This window comes from Strix aluco, chromosome 1 (assembly GCF_031877795.1).
Source record: "Strix aluco isolate bStrAlu1 chromosome 1, bStrAlu1.hap1, whole genome shotgun sequence".
In the NCBI taxonomy this organism is placed as follows: domain Eukaryota; kingdom Metazoa; phylum Chordata; class Aves; order Strigiformes; family Strigidae; genus Strix; species Strix aluco.
In genome coordinates, this window is record NC_133931.1 from 45,091,986 (window position 1) to 45,108,117 (window position 16,132).

Consider the following 16,132-nt stretch of genomic DNA (forward strand, 5'->3'; position numbering starts at 1 on the left):
TATGTATGCAATTTGTGAAATTAGTCATATTCAAAATGCATACACATTACTAAACTACATAACATGTCAGCTATTTTTTCTGTTCCTAATGCCTGAGGAGTCAAAGTTATACAGTTGACACAGCATTTTGAAGTACATTTTCAATTTTTAAAATTTTTTATAAACAGAGATAGGTCTAAGATTGTTGAAAACATGGCTTGAATATTATATCTGACTAAGCAGAGCCTCAATTCTGGGGGAAAAAAGAAAGATCAGTTCCAGAATAAGAGTTTGCTCACACTAATCCCATTGCAAGGCTGGGGTCAAACACACAGCTAGTGGCAAATTTCACATTTACATATTCAATATAAAATTTGCTGTTAGCAAATATGACCTTAACATTTACTTTTAATGAATAGTCACACTAATCAAGCCCCAGCATATAAATGCTCATGAAAAATGAATACAAAATGGTCTTAAAGAGTTTGAAATCAAATTTTAATTCTAAATTTGCATAAATATTAATGTACAAGCCTACTCTTATTTGTTCAGTTCTAAATGTTATCAACTCCACAATGACATAAAGAATAATTCTTCAACAAATTTGTATTTGAAGTAATGTTTTAGATCAATATATGCAGTTAACTCTGCTAAACTTCTCGGCAGCTCAGGATCTAATCTCTGAGAAAGATATTTTAGTACTTCAGGGAATGTGCTCAGTGGTAAGTTTCCAGCTGAGAAAACACATAAGAATATACTTTCATGCCATTTAATGCAATGGCAGCCTTTTTGCTGCAGAATAATTCCACTGCATCTAGCTGAAGTTGAGAAAATAACTTTGTTCTTCATAAATATTTGTAAAAAAGAAAGTCCCCAATTTATTAAAATAATTAAATTCATGCTTTTATGAAAACACATACATATTTTGCTGGACTGTGATCCAACATAGTTATCCTGTAATATGAAATTTTCACAAGTAATATTGTCTCAATATTTTTAGGATCATTTTCATCAGCATCTAAATTTTAAGGGTCTTAGCAAAACTGAGTTTGGAGGTACTCAGACTGGATGTTAATTAACTGGAGGACGTTTACAGATATTTTGGAAAAAAAAGAGATTAACGTATAATTCCAAGGAAGTAAAAACGCTAATTTGTATTTCAGCATAATGATGAAAATGTGCTGAATTACAGGTTTAATCGGTTTATAGAATGAGGTCTTCATGATTTTCCAAGTTAAGCATAAATCTGATATATTCATCCAAAAATTATCAGATTACTTATCCCATTGCAACCTTTAGTTTACCTTTTCTTATTTTCCTAATTAGGCAACAGCCCCACAGAAATCCATTCTTGGCAGTTAATTACCATTTGAGACTCTAAAATCTTATTAAAAACATAATTTATAGACCGTTATATAGCGTGGATGTGTTTTCTGAAGCAAAAATTGCAACATCAACAAGAAAAGAAAAACAAAATGCTTTGTAAAATTCTGTCACATTGCTGCTAGGTGAATATGTCATAATATCACAAATGAATGCCCAGACTACAAGCCTCGCTTTTAGAAAGTCTATGCCCCTAAAACCTTAATAATTCTGGTTTTACAATTTTTTCTGTGCTGTCATATTCTACAAAAATGTAGAAAATAGGCAAAACAGTGCTGATGCGACGTAACTCAAATCTATCTAAGGAACACCTATACAGAAAGATGATTCAAAAAAGCACAATCCCATTTAGATAACACTTTCCTATTGAGATATAAAGATTTTGATATCTTCTGGGATATTAAAAGCTGTAGTCATAGCAGTAAAAGTAAAAATTTAAATGTCTTGGATTTGCCAAATTCCAAAGCTCTCAGTATTTTAATCGGAAAAAAATAATACTTTGTCTCACAGATGATTTCTTGTTGCCATTGTTGTGCAGGTGATTCATTTTACTCTAAAACCTCACATTGATTGATGGAACGATGCTTCATGTAGTCTGTTAAACCTTGTAATCTTTCAGGGTGAAAGATGTTTAAACAAAAGATTTCATCTGTTAGCATTCATTATGGTAAATGCTAGTTCTTACCAATAGTTCTCTCTGCAGTCAGTGATTCAGAAATAATACATTAGGACCTGAAGTGCACAGGGGATTTTGAATGTGTTTTGTATTAGATTTTTCATGTAAATATGACTGAAAAAAAGATATCAAAAACCCCTTAAGATGACTAAGACACGGTGAAGATTTTATGAAACATGTCTGTCTGTCTACCCATTTAAAATGTAAATACACTATATTGAGAATTGTACAGGAAGGGAAGCATTTCAGCATTTCAGGGAGTCTAGAAATATCTTCAGTACTTTTCACTGCACACCAACATGTTAAAATATGCAAGTTTTTTTATGTAGAGCATTTCCCTGAACTTTCCTTTTAACAGTTCAGCATAATTAGAACCTTTGAAATATTGTGAGTCAGTATTGGCTTGACAAGGGCATGTGAAGTGGAATAGAGCTATGTACATTTGCTAGAACTCATTTAAAGATATATGTCATTATACTGGTAATGCTGTTTCAGCCTGAGCAGTGATGTTTCCCATTTCGCTCAGAAAAGTACAAACAGCACTGGGAGGCAACAACTCCTCCAGGTCTCCGCATGAAAATCTAACGAACGAGTAACCTTTGTCATTTTTAATGAAGAGTTTCTTCCCTCTGTAACCACACCTGCACCAAAGTTTTTCTTGTGGTCTGTGAACCTCTTACTACTGCAAGCTGGTTTACTGGCCAAAGTGTTGCAAAAGAGCTAATGGGAAACAGGTAGTACCAAATTGAAATTATAGAAAGATACCAGTACTATCAGGGTAAAAGAAAAAAAAGTATACATCTAGAAATAGGCCCAGTGCTCACAAACAGATACCAAAACACCAGTACCATACTGTACCATACTAGTGGTTGAGAAGTATGGGGTGGGCCATCTGGAAACTTCCATGTATCTGGCTGGAACAGTCCAACACTGGATACTATTGAAAAATATATAGAGTCCATTCTCCTTTCCTCTTCCTCCTCCACCGAACAAACTGTCAAAAGACAAAGACCCATTGTAGAGAAAAAAAAAAAAAAGACCTAAAAATATGTACAGGTGTTAGATAACCCCTGGATAAAAAGTTTCTTCTTGGTACCCATCTGATTTTACTATAGCCAGAGGAATGACAATTCTGAAGATTTAAATCAGATATTGTGACTGCTGAAAAAATGTCAGAAGACTCTATGTGTGTGCATATTTGCACTTCTTTGAGCACACCTTTTATTTATGACTCCTTCTGGCTAGCTAAATCAGTACACATGCTCTATTTTGTCCAATGTGCTCTCTTGGGCCCATGTCAAGCCATAAGAAATATAGAGATTGCCTGTTAGAGGTGAACATTTGTTTTCAGTCTATACCACATGGTTGTTACCTGTTTAAGGAAAACACAGTTGTTGCCAGTTGGACAGTATTTTCTAGTCCTTATGGGTAAAATAATTTTTTTTAATAGTGACCATGGAAGATAATTTTCATGACTAAAGAGGGTTTCATTTTTTCTACATTAAATTGGAGTGGTTTGTGTATGTTTATTTCCTCTGCCATTTGGAGGCTTTTGATGCTCTCTAGTCTCACTCAATTATTATGAAGTAATTAGTCTAAGTAAAACAAAAAACTCAAAAAACTAGCCAAAGTGGACTATGCTTTTTCAAATATAAACCACACAGAAACAGATTTAAAATAATTGGGACTTTGGTGGTCTACCAGGGACCCAGACCCATTTTCTTATTTTTTAATTATTTTACAGTATTACATCAATACACAGCAAAGAAAAAAATTGAGTCCCTGTACCAAAGTCAAACTGAGGTATGGTTCCACAACTGGAAGATTCTGTGCAGAATGAAATCTTTCAAAAAGCCTTCTGTAAAACACACACACATACAAACAAACATGAAAATATTTCTATTTCTTCCTAAGGAAGCACAGAAACCCAGCCTTTACAGTAAAATATCAATGTAAATAAGATCACAAACAAAGCATGTCTTATGGCACACACTTTAAATCCACTGCTCAACTGTCTTTGCAGCTCAGGCTTTCAGCTTTAATAGACCTGCATGGCAAAGGAGGAACCAATGGCAGTTACTTAAAGGATGTTGCACTGTAACTTGTAATTCAATCTTTATCCCACTAAACCCTAATGGATTTTTGCTTTGAGGACCGTAGCTATGTAATAAGGAAATAACAATATTAATCATATAGACTTGGTAGTAGTCATGCCAGCATATTTTACTCCCTTCTATTAAAACTCAGTAATACTGATGAGTAGTTTTAAAAGATGAAATCTTAACAAAATGACTAATATATCCACAGGTATCTTGAGAAAAAGAAATGAAAATATAAATCAAGAAAACAGGCAACACATTAACGTATTTTAAAAGTCTAACATCATAGTGCTTGAATAAATTCAAGCCTTTACTGAGTTTGGCACAAAAATGAATTATGTAAACACTAAAAAACATAGCTAGAACCAGATTAGAAAAGCAGATGAATACTTGTTAAGAATACTGCTCCAGGAGATACCTTAATCCAAGGAATTTCCGCCACACAGGAAAAAACAGTAAACTATTTACACCTGCTAGGTTCTTTTCCACTTGATGTACACTTATTTCAACATTGTAAATACATTGCAACAGACGTTTTCATTAATTGCACCAGGGTAGCTAAGGTGACATTAGCACTTTTTAAATTACCCAAATCTCAAATAGAAAACAGCAGCTGTATGGAAAAAGTAACAACTTGGCCTCATCTTACGAAGGAAATACTGGATTTCCAAAAAGTTTACATTTCACTTTTTTAAATTCAAAAGTTACAAATTGCAGATTGATTATGGTCTTCTCATAGAAGAGCCAAGTATGCAGCTTCATTATTTAAATTTGCCATTCATTCTAGAGAGGAAGGGATTAAATGGCTGTATAACTATGAGTTATACAGTACAGGATCTCTGCCACATAATATGAGTAGGTGGTAAATTGTATTTGCAGGTTGCTGTTACCACTATCACCAAACACCACAATATTAATACAAAGATCCTTCTCCATAACAGATTCGGAAGTATGTCGTATAATTCAGTGAGCTAAATCTGATAATAGTCTAGGTCTCTGTTTCACAGTTAACACAAAGATAACATAAAAACATAATTTACCAAAGACACATCTGCAGAGTCAAGATGGAGTGAGATTTCAGATCATTTGGTTTCCAGTCCTGTCTTACAAATACAATATGTTTGTTCTTCTGCCTAAAAACACTTATGAAAAACATTACCAATACTATTCATAATGGGTTTTAAAATGAGTTTGAATGAAACCAGAGTTTTAAAACAAAAAAATCAGAATAAGAGTTTCATCAGTGCTGCATATTATAGCTAGCTCTACATAAAATCCACCAAAGTCTAAATAACTATGCTGTCTTGATACCTACCTACATCTACATGAGCTTTTCCTGTTGCTTTTCAAGGATACACGAATGCCACATTAACTGGCACATACAAATTATCATTTTTCATTAGAAACATTCCCTGAATTTTCCTCAAATACAAGAAATAAGAAATTATTTCATATTCACCTTAATTTAATTCTATTTTTATTTCCTAAGAGAAAAACAGATGCTAAGAGCCAGAAGCTATATCCCCAGTGATATGTAACTATAGCTGTTGGTACTACCTGAGATGCTTTATTCACAACATTAACAACAGAGACATAATCTTAAACATATCGTTGTTCATTTGACTGAAAATCTTTCTTCTTCCTGGGACCTAGATGCTTTGGTGCACTAGAACCCTGGAAACAGTAAGAGCAGTAGATTCAACACAAAATTTTTGGTAATATGCAACTGAGTTGACTCATACTCTACTACTCTGAGCCACTCAGTAGTAGCTCAAGGGAATCGGTTCACAGCAGGTCCTCTCACTCTCTCCCAAAATTTTGTCCATTGTTAGTGATGTAGTGGCTAGACCCAGAACCACAAAAAATGTCCGTATGTGCTACAAGAGAAGTATTACATTGGTGATTGCCTATCTAGCTTTGTTTTATATTTGGACAATAAATGGAAGTAAGGGCTACAGTTACATTAGTTTCCAGACTACAAATAGATTAGGTTCCAGCCTTATGAATAATTATATCCATTGTGAGCCCTTAAAAGACTAGTCATGTGGATTGCCAAGTTATGCATTGTTAGACCATATTAATTAGACAGAAGGCTAAACTCGTAGGTCTGCCTATGCATAATCCGAATTTTAGCCTTTAAAAAGTCTTGTTGTAAAATGTAAAGGATAGTCTACTGGAAAAGGAATAATTAATAAATCCAGAGTAGAAAGAGAACAAACTCATGTAAATTAAGAGATCTAACGGACTCTCCTTACCTCTAAATTCAAGTTCATACTGCATTTTTGGAGTCAAATTGCCAGTATGTCGAGAGATACTTTTTAAGAGAATTGTTATATTATTTTTTTTCCTCAACCTCCTCCCATGCTGATACTTCACCACAGAGAGCATATGTTTATTTTACCATAGGAGAGAACTACGACTGAAGCAATGTTATGTTGTACTCAGATGGGAGTTTTTACAACCCAGGACAAACAACAACCTGATATTCAGCCTTAGAAAAAAACTCATAATGTGCTTTCATGATATGAATAATATTCTCACCTTCTACAAGCAGAAAACTAAGCTCAAAATTAAGTGATTCACCTAAAGCTACAAAAGAACCAGAAAGGAACAGTGTAGAGGCCTCCAGTAAGGTATAGGAAGAACTGACTAAACCTATCTATCTATTCTGTCTTATAAGAGTCTTATCTGCCTTACCTGTCTGTCTGTCTGTCTGTCTATCTATCTACCTATTTATCTATCTGCCTACCTATGTATCTACCTATTTCTCAGATTCAGATTCAGATTATAGTATATTTCTTGGGTAACAGGATCTGTGCACCACTGAATACTTTATCACCAGATCTAATAACTAATGGAAGACAATAAAGACAACAAAGGAGTGTCCGTAAGCGTTAAGACAACTAAGTTCACTAGATATTGGGGAAAAATCCTCCCTACTATGAAAGACAGCACTAATTTGATTAAACTACTTAATTTTGAAATTCAAATAATTTTATATGTGTAGTATAGTTACCAATAAAGCATGGTGAAATATCAGGGCCAGCTAATCATCAGTGTAATACAACAGGATGCAGTGATTATGACACACATGTTTTCATTCCAGAACTATGAAGATATGACATAGGCTTAAAATGTTTCTGCAAGCAGCAAGAAGTTTTGGATCTAGAAAAAGAATGAACACTCATCAGATGCACACTGTAGATATAAGTCTGAATTTTCTATGGGCATCTTCAGCTTTACACACTGAAAAAAATTCCATGCTGGTTTACAATAAATATATTCTAAGACATTAAGACAACCCAGAACACTAATATATTCTCATTTAATATGATACCTTCTAAATCTTGCTTAGTTACGGAAGAAATCAGAAAAAAACAAAGCTCTGATTTCATGTACCTTGCATAGCCATTTGAAAAGAACCTAGATGCAATAAGGATTGGAAATTAAGTTTCCACTACTATTCAACATCCTGCTGTTAGTAACTATGCACCACATACTTCCTATTTTCTCTGTTACCTTGAGATTAGAGTTACAGACCCTGTATTTGATAAAGACCCTGAAAGACAGAAGTGCTAGAACAACTCAAACTGCAAAGGGCATGCGGCAGACAAATTCCCACCTATAACTCCTGTTGGCAGACCAGTTGATGTACTTGCCCTTTACTCAGGGCTATGCTTAAACTCACAAATTACTGCACAAGGCATAACCATATCTATCATTACTATAACAGGCTCTACAACAAATTTACTCCACAAATATATAACATATGATAGTGAATGTTTCTGAATAAAAAGAGATTATCAGAGTTAATTTACTTTTGTTTTTATATTTATTTTATATTTTATAACTCCTCTGCATATTTTAGTTTATAAAATGTCATATGGACATTAAATATTGCTCTATATTTATTATTAATTTTTAAGAATTATTATTAGAATAAAGATTTAATTTAAAAATTATCTGCTTCTTAAACTCCTAAAACACTTGCACATACACAAACACACATTCAAAACTTGTAAGATACACTTTTTTATCATTATTATTCAGAAAGAATTATCTATAAGGAGTTTGAGAAACAGATTAGGTTTGACAAACAAGGTATAAATCAAAATTTAACAGGATGACACTTGCTACCCTGTCAGCCTGCACATTTTGGCTTTTCCAAAATCTCTTTTTTTCCATGAAAGTGTTTACATCTGATCCTAAATAGACAACAGATTTATATACAATTGTAATGGTTAAAGATTGTCTCAGAAAAAAAAATAATCCTGGTGTTCTTGCCAGTTTTCAATATGCCTTTGAGTGTGCTAGTCTACATTTTTAGTAATATCTTTTTCTCATGTCTTGAAATTCCAACAGCCTGTTTAAATCCCATTGAGAGATTTACCATATTAATTCATATTAAACCAAACAACTGCAGTAAGCTTATAAAAGATTAAAATCTGATCACTGTTGCACAGCCAAAGTACTATAAATGCAACTATTAGCCTGTGTATACGGAAGGTGGTATGACAAAGGCTCTGAAGAATGAAGCATGATTTGCAGCACGAATTTCCAATATGAAACCAGTGCACAAAAGCACTCTGAGAAATAGTGCAGTGATCTAACCTTTCAGCCTGCACTAACTTGTTCATCAGAACTTCATCCTTATTAACTCTTGCTTTCTGTATCTGAATGGCATACATTCAATGATCTGTCATATAACAGAATGCTGTATGAAATATAGAGCATCTTTGAATCGGCAAAGTAAATTTTAGAAAAGTAGACTTTCAAATATAATATTACTACATTATTTTAAAAACACAGGTACAAATTCTATGGAGCTACACACGATTTAAAGATGATTTCTTTGGTAATCTTCTAATTTCTGGCATTCTTTTCTGAAATATAGGGTTTCCTACTTCTAAAAGCACTTAAGAGTCAAAAAGTCAAATATAACAAAAGTACATGATACTTTTAGCAAAGCTGACTTACCAATGGACCCAGCCTACTACAGAGCTCTCAAATACAAATGACTTCTCTAAAAGGAATCCCCTTAATACACTGTTATTTTAAATCAGTACTGATAACAGCTTAACTGAAGGAGGAGAGCACCCTCATAGGTAACTGCCAGAGAATGAAAGGCAGATAAATAGTTTTGTTTCACTTTTTAAATAGGATTAAAACCAACGCAACAACAAATCTCCAACATAGTGCAAATTACAGCTTTGGAAATTAAAATGACCTCACACAGCCAGAAAGGTATAGCACTGCTGAAATTTGATAGCTATAAGCCAGAAGAAGAAATGTTGGAATATGTACAGCTAAAATCTGCATAATAAAATAATTACCCTTAACATAGAAAAGCCTAACTGAGAATAGCAACTACAACAAACTTATGAAGAAGAGATTGCACTAAGATCTTAGATGCTTGCCATGCTAGAAGGTAATCACATTTGTTTAGAATAACAATAACACAACTGATACCAGCGCATTGCTATCAGCATATACTATCATCTCAATAACTACAAAACACAAAAAAGTAGACTAAAAAACCAGAAAAGCTCACCACTTCTTCATGCCTGCATTTTCTCACATTAATTCCATTAATCTGTTATTAAAAAGATAAAGAGAAGACTTACTCTACATTTCATAAGTATAGATTTCATTTCACTTTTCTAGAAAAATATAAAGAAAAGAACTTGCTCTTTTACTCACCTGTAGAATTGCATCTCCTATAAAGAGCAAACCCGAAAGTTCCGCTGAAAACAGAAAGCATATTTTTCACTCATTTTGTACAACACATCCTACATATCATGTACATCTATTCCTATTTAATTTAATGTTTTTACATAATCTTTTAAAAATTTAAACAAAAACCTAATAAAAACCCCAACATGCAACTTTCAAATATATTATTTGGATTTTTTTTTTTAATTAACATATCAGCATTACAATGAAAGAGTCTACCCAGCCCAAGTACAAGACTATGAAACATCTTCCATCGGTCACTAGCATCTTTCAGGCCATTGTGGTGAGGTATGGAATATTTTTCTGAATAGAAATTGACTGTAGGACTAGGTCCTATCTGTCTGTGAGAGATCATTCCTTACAAACTCTGAGGAAAAAGCAACATGGACACTCCAGAGCTACTTGTGAATGAGAAATTTAACTTGTAAGCTTTTATCAAAGATACTTTAGATCCTGCATGTTTGATAAACTCAGAGTATTCATGCCGGATAACACTTTATATGCTGAAGAGTTAGACAATCAGTATATTGTACAAAATCAAGAGCCAAACTGAATTTGATTTTTAAAACAAAGCTATACCCTATAAATCACATGAGAATTTACAACATCTAATTCTACAGTTGCAATTTTTAAATATTGTGGTGTGTTACAGAGGTCTGAAATGCAAATATACTTTATAAATACACAAGAAATGTAACAAAGATTATTTAAGTGTCTATAAAAAAATAAATAACCCCTAACATGAGAACTAAGGCATGTTAACAAATTATGTGGGAGTATTTATCTATAGTATTCCAAAACATCACAGCAGACACTCTCTGGAAAAGACTAGAATTGGACTTAATCCAAAAACTTTACTTATTTACATAAGTTGTAAAACTGAAATTAATATTGACATAAATTATGATACTCAAGTACATGTCTGAAGGACTGGTTTTATTACCTAGATGTAACAAAGGATGCTTAAGTTTTTGGAGGATAGGCATTTTGATTACTATTTTTTTTTCTTTTTAAATAAATGCATATCTCAATATTCTTCTTCAGACACTGGGTTTACATGTACTAATGCTTCATATATGACCTAATGTGCTAGCCTAAGCACCTTATGTGCATCACTGGTTTTAAGAATTGCATCAAATGTCACATTCATGTTTAGAGGTCCAAAGAAAGAGCTGGAGTCAACTGGGAGGAGGGCAGAACCAAGCCTGCAGAGTTTTGAGGTACACACTCTGGGTCAAACAGTCTTTTCTGTATCAAAGATCCCTATCAGAGACACATGGCACAACACTTTCTACACCACAAGACAGTAGTCTCCTATACAAGAGGTCCCTCAAAACTAGCTCTCTAAAAATCAGCAGTATTTTTATTGAAAACAGTAATGGAGATTATATCTCAGCTAGGTATTGAGGTTAGAAATAATGCATCAGCTACTGCAGGGAAAAAAAAAAAAAAAAATGTGCATTTTGTGTGCTCAATTAAAGCCTATCTTTCTTATTTTTCCCACAGTGCTTAATAGCATTTTAATAGCTAGTGTAGGTAATATATGCCACATTATTATGTATTACATACTTATATGTATACTGAAAAGAACAGAGTCACAAGTATAACTTCTTAAGGTTAACCTTATTACCTTCCTTAGGGACTCATTCCATGCTATTCTATAGCCTCCCTACATACAACTTTCACATTCACCTTTCAGGGCTGCTTTCAGTTCTCGATACACTGATTTCCCTGTATCTCTCTTTATCTGTATAGGTGAATATGAGATTTTTTTATGCTGGCACATTTTAATTGTGCAGAAGCAGCATTCTAGAATTATTGCATTACAGATGGAAGGAGATGCTTCCAAGTTTATGTTTCTGATCTTACACAAATGTACACAAATATACACAAACATAACAGAGATATTAAATACACCATAATAGTACCGATTAACAACCTTCATCTCTCAGCACTGTGCACATTATGAGCTGTTTAACAATTACCCATCTTCCTAGAACATATTATATCATTCCAGTAATTTCAAAACATTGCCAGTTAAAGACAATACAGAGATTCAGCACCAGCTTTGCTTGTATTAAAAATAAGTATGATTAAGACCTTATGCAGTGCCAGTTTAACTATGTATGCAAAGGCTTGCACAGCACAGCACCTGATGCTGAAATAACACGGGGGTATTATCAAGGTTTTGCCATTACTCACCTCTGTCTGAGTACTACCCTACTAACCAGCATAAAAAGACATGCATTCTCTTTTTGTTTTACCATGCTTTAATGGCCAAACATTTGGTCTGCTACAGCTTCCTGGCCATAACTATTTGGAAATAAAAGCCACAAAATCATTAACTTCTGTTAAATTTGTTAAATGTTTTCATTCTCTAAATATATTTTCCTATTTCTCACCTTAAAAATAATGTTTTACAAGAACTTTTTTTTTTTTAAAAAATCATGTGAAAGACTGTTTACAACACATTCAAAATATAAATTCTGTACTTTTTCAGAGAACAGTTCTGAGAAAGACAGAGTTTATAATGACATGGAGAAATGGTACACCAATAGCATTTGTTTAACACTTCCTGAAGAATCTCAAGACTTAATGCACCTTGCTTTAAGAAGCATGACAAAAAACAGTGTACTAATCTGACACCCACCTCTTTGTTCTTTGGAAATCTTAGAAATGACCACTGGAATATTATGTTCTGCTCCACCCTGAAAACAGAATAAATGGCAATCTCATCAGTCACTGTAAATATCTTTTTCTTTAAAATTACATTTTACCCTTTCTCTAACTGCAGTTTTTAGAGAGACTGAGAAAGTAGCTCTGATCCTGCATTTCTTCTTTTTTTAAAAATAAATAAAATATTTGATTGGAATTAATTCTTTATTGCCTCTTATAAAGAAGTTCTCATTTGCCATCATCAGCTCAGGAAGTGAATTGAATGTTGTTCAAAACTCTACAAGACTTGAAGAATAAAGGGCATCAGTTTCTGTGAATTCTGGAGAGCTTGGTGTATGAAATTGTGTCCTGCAAAAGCAAAATGGCCATCACACTACAATGGCAGCCATGCTGTGACCACTTAGTTTTCATGCTGGCAAGAAACAGGTAAACAAAAGCCCAAGAAAAGCAAGTTTGGACTTTTAATCTCAAAAGCAGCCTTTATTTGTTTCTGTCTCTGTCACGCAAGCACAAAGAGTGAGCAAAGCAGTGGGATAAGTAACAAGGAACAGAAAAAGAAACATTAAGAAAAGGAACAGTAGGTGTTCAATAAATGGAGGGAATAAAGAAAAGCCAGACAGTAATTCAACAGTTCAACAGTAATTCAATGCTGTTGCTTCATTCAATTTATCCTGTTGGAACTGGAAATGTTCACAATGCTTAAGAATTAAATATTTAAAAGAAACCTTAAATAAAAAGGAAACTCAAAGGAAGAGAAAGGCAAATATACACAGAGACACAAATGTTTTTTCCTCTGTAGAGAGCATCAAAATGTAAGCCTGAATGTAACCTGTAAAAATTCAGATCATCAGAAATGACAGTCTGCCACATTGTTATTTTGCTGAGGAATCCCTGTTAAGGGTTTGCTTACTCTTCTCTTCACAGCTAGATTTTATTTTGGAAACAATGGTTTTCTTAGGTCTAGGCATCCAGGGTTGAGGTGTGGAAAGGACTGACATGGGTATTTTGATGGCTTAAGGAACAGTACATATTCCTTCTTCATGCAACAATCTATTGTTTGAAACTGAACAGACTCCTGCACTCATTAGCTATTTCTGTCATAGAATAAAGATGAATTTCCTGTGAAACTGTAGAACTTTAAATAGTATTAATGTTCCTTCTGCTAGTGGCTATCAATGTAATTGCTCCTAAAAACACTGAGTTAATAGGGATCTCAGTAATATTACAACAATATGTCTACAAGAAAAGTTCTATTGGCATTGCACTAGATGAATGTTGACAAGCACAGAACATACTGATATTTGTAGCATGGACTAAGTATTCACTGCACAAAGACCATGAGGCTACCCTCATTTCAGTCAGGCTTAGAGATGTATTTGGACTAAACAAATTGTAGCATAATTGTTGAATATCTTTCAATGGCTTTCACCAGAGGAACAGCAATAGCAAAAGTTGGCTTCATGTAACATAATCAATTCAAGCTCACTAAATTTTTAAGACTTAACCTACACCCTCCAGAGTTTTTGTTAGTCACATGCACATTTAATTTCTTCCAAATTTTTCAGACAGAAAAATAATTCTGTCTGTTCCCTTCCTAAGCCTCCAATGTTACACAGACATTGCACTATCCAGGGCTTTTGAAGCTCAGCAAAGGAGGATGTAGGGTTTAAAGCTCATAGCTAACATAGGTCCTTTTTTCTCAGTAAAATGGCCTCCCTCCATCCTTAGCTCCAGCTCTCCAGTAAAGAGGGAAATTACTATTATTACTAAGCCAGCCTACAATGCACACAACATGATTATTCCTCTCTCGCTCACTATGTACCTAAATCCATTTACCCTGCAGATTTGAAGAAGCATCCAGTATGTCCTACTGAAGAAAGTTATCTCCTCTCACTGAATCCCAGTCTGGCCAGTATGAAAGATTCCTTTTAAATTAGTCATAGGAGGTGTTGTCTGCTATTTGTAAGAAACAAAAATTCAAAATGGGAAAGAGAATATAGTCGCCCACCTATCTATACCCAGTCATCATTAGCAATTTGTAGCAAGCTAAAAAAATTGTATATATTCTGCCACATCTTGTTGAATACTACTTCAGATTTACACTGCAGCCTTGCATCCTGTATCTTCCATACTTGACTCTCTGTACCGTAGAAGAAAAAGTGTATGTTTGTCTAAACTCTGGGTTTATAGGTTCAGAAGATACTCTCTTGAATGAACCTCTGGGAACAGAGGCCACTTTTCCGTTGTTTTAAATTTTCCCTCCCTCTAGTGTGGATGTGTAGCTATAAGCTCAGACCAGAGGAGGGAACAAAAATAGGTCAAGTAATGGTGTTGAAGTCTTAACAGCTCAGATCTCTACCAGACTCTAACACTGATCTTTGTATTGTAAATTTTGTCATTTTCCCTTAAGCAGGCAAGGATGAGCCTGGAATAAAGGTAGCTGCCCACCTGTGGGGATGGTCCTGCTAGAAGAGTCAGAGGAAGCTCTAATCACTGGCAACTGTTTGAAGATCACTGTTCTGGATGTTGGCCATTACTGGTGGGAAGTCACCCACACTTCCTTTCAAAGTGTTGCATGATACAGTTCTAAAGATTTTTTCTTATCCCAGTTTTTATGTATGAGGTTTTTTCCTGAAGTTTTAGTCATATGAAAAATAGGGCAACTGAAACTAGTAACATTAGTTGACAAGTGCTGTTTTCATGTTTGTCTCCAGATATAATAAGAAAATTATTTTGTTTTCCTAGGCAGAGAGAGTCTATAAAAAATTAGACCAATTGTTGAACTTCATCATCTTCAGAGTTAGACATTTTTATTTCATACTAAAAGGCAACATTTATTGCAGTAACAAAAATGGTCCTGCTTGTTTTACCTTTAAAGTCTAGTGGCACAATATGGTTGGTGTATGAGGATAAACTATCTTTCCAGCTGAAAAAAGGGTGACTTTATACATGTTGCCTATTGGAAGCAGTTCATGTGGAGCTCTGAACTGCGTGCACAGACTGTCTTAGAGAATACTAGTTGGTGTAAGCCAAAACTGTGCCAGGAATTATGTTAGCAATTAAACAATACGGACAATTTTAAACTTAAATTTTTAAACTTTTTGATAGAACAGCATAGCTGGAACCAAAATGCCACTTCCAAAATGCATTCAACACCAACTTCCATAAGTACACAAGCCTTTAAAGATATGAAGGTTTTTAAAATATGAGCTAGATGATTAAAGCTTTCTAGCCTTTTTTAAATTGTTTCAATTTGAAATACAGTGAAAATGTGTTAAAAAAATCACAGAATGAATGAAGAGGAAGAGAATCATCTAAGTATGTACATAAGTGTGAGCAGGACAGGTGCACATGCTTTCATGATTTTTTGATTGAGTCAACTTTGAAAAGTCAAAACAAATCTCAGCAGACCTGTGATGGTGTTCATCATTTAAGAAGAATGATCAAAACAGAGGCAGGAAAATGGCACTGTACATAGTCCTGGTAGCCAAGAGTCAGACTGTAACTGCAAGCCTTAATTTATTTAATGAACTATCAATTTTATTGCCTATTTCCGCAAGAACACTACACTCCAATTATTGAGAAG

The 16,132-nt window shown here is 34.1% G+C and overlaps 1 protein-coding gene across 5 annotated transcripts in view; it reads right to left on the reverse strand.

Moving 5' to 3' along the window:
- SNTG1 (syntrophin gamma 1) overlaps positions 1 to 16,132 on the reverse strand; it is a 370,446-nt gene that overhangs the window by 136,896 nt on the left and 217,418 nt on the right. For 4 of the 5 annotated variants that reach the window (XM_074819587.1, XM_074819554.1, XM_074819562.1 and 1 more), the window contains 3 exons: positions 12,521 to 12,578; positions 9,838 to 9,881; positions 9,689 to 9,730 (listed from right to left, as the gene is read on the reverse strand). In XM_074819587.1, coding sequence (XP_074675688.1) covers positions 9,689 to 9,730; positions 9,838 to 9,881; positions 12,521 to 12,578 — 144 coding nt within the window. The remainder of the gene's footprint in view (positions 1 to 9,688; positions 9,731 to 9,837; positions 9,882 to 12,520; positions 12,579 to 16,132) is intronic. The other variant, XM_074819579.1, reaches the window with a different exon arrangement.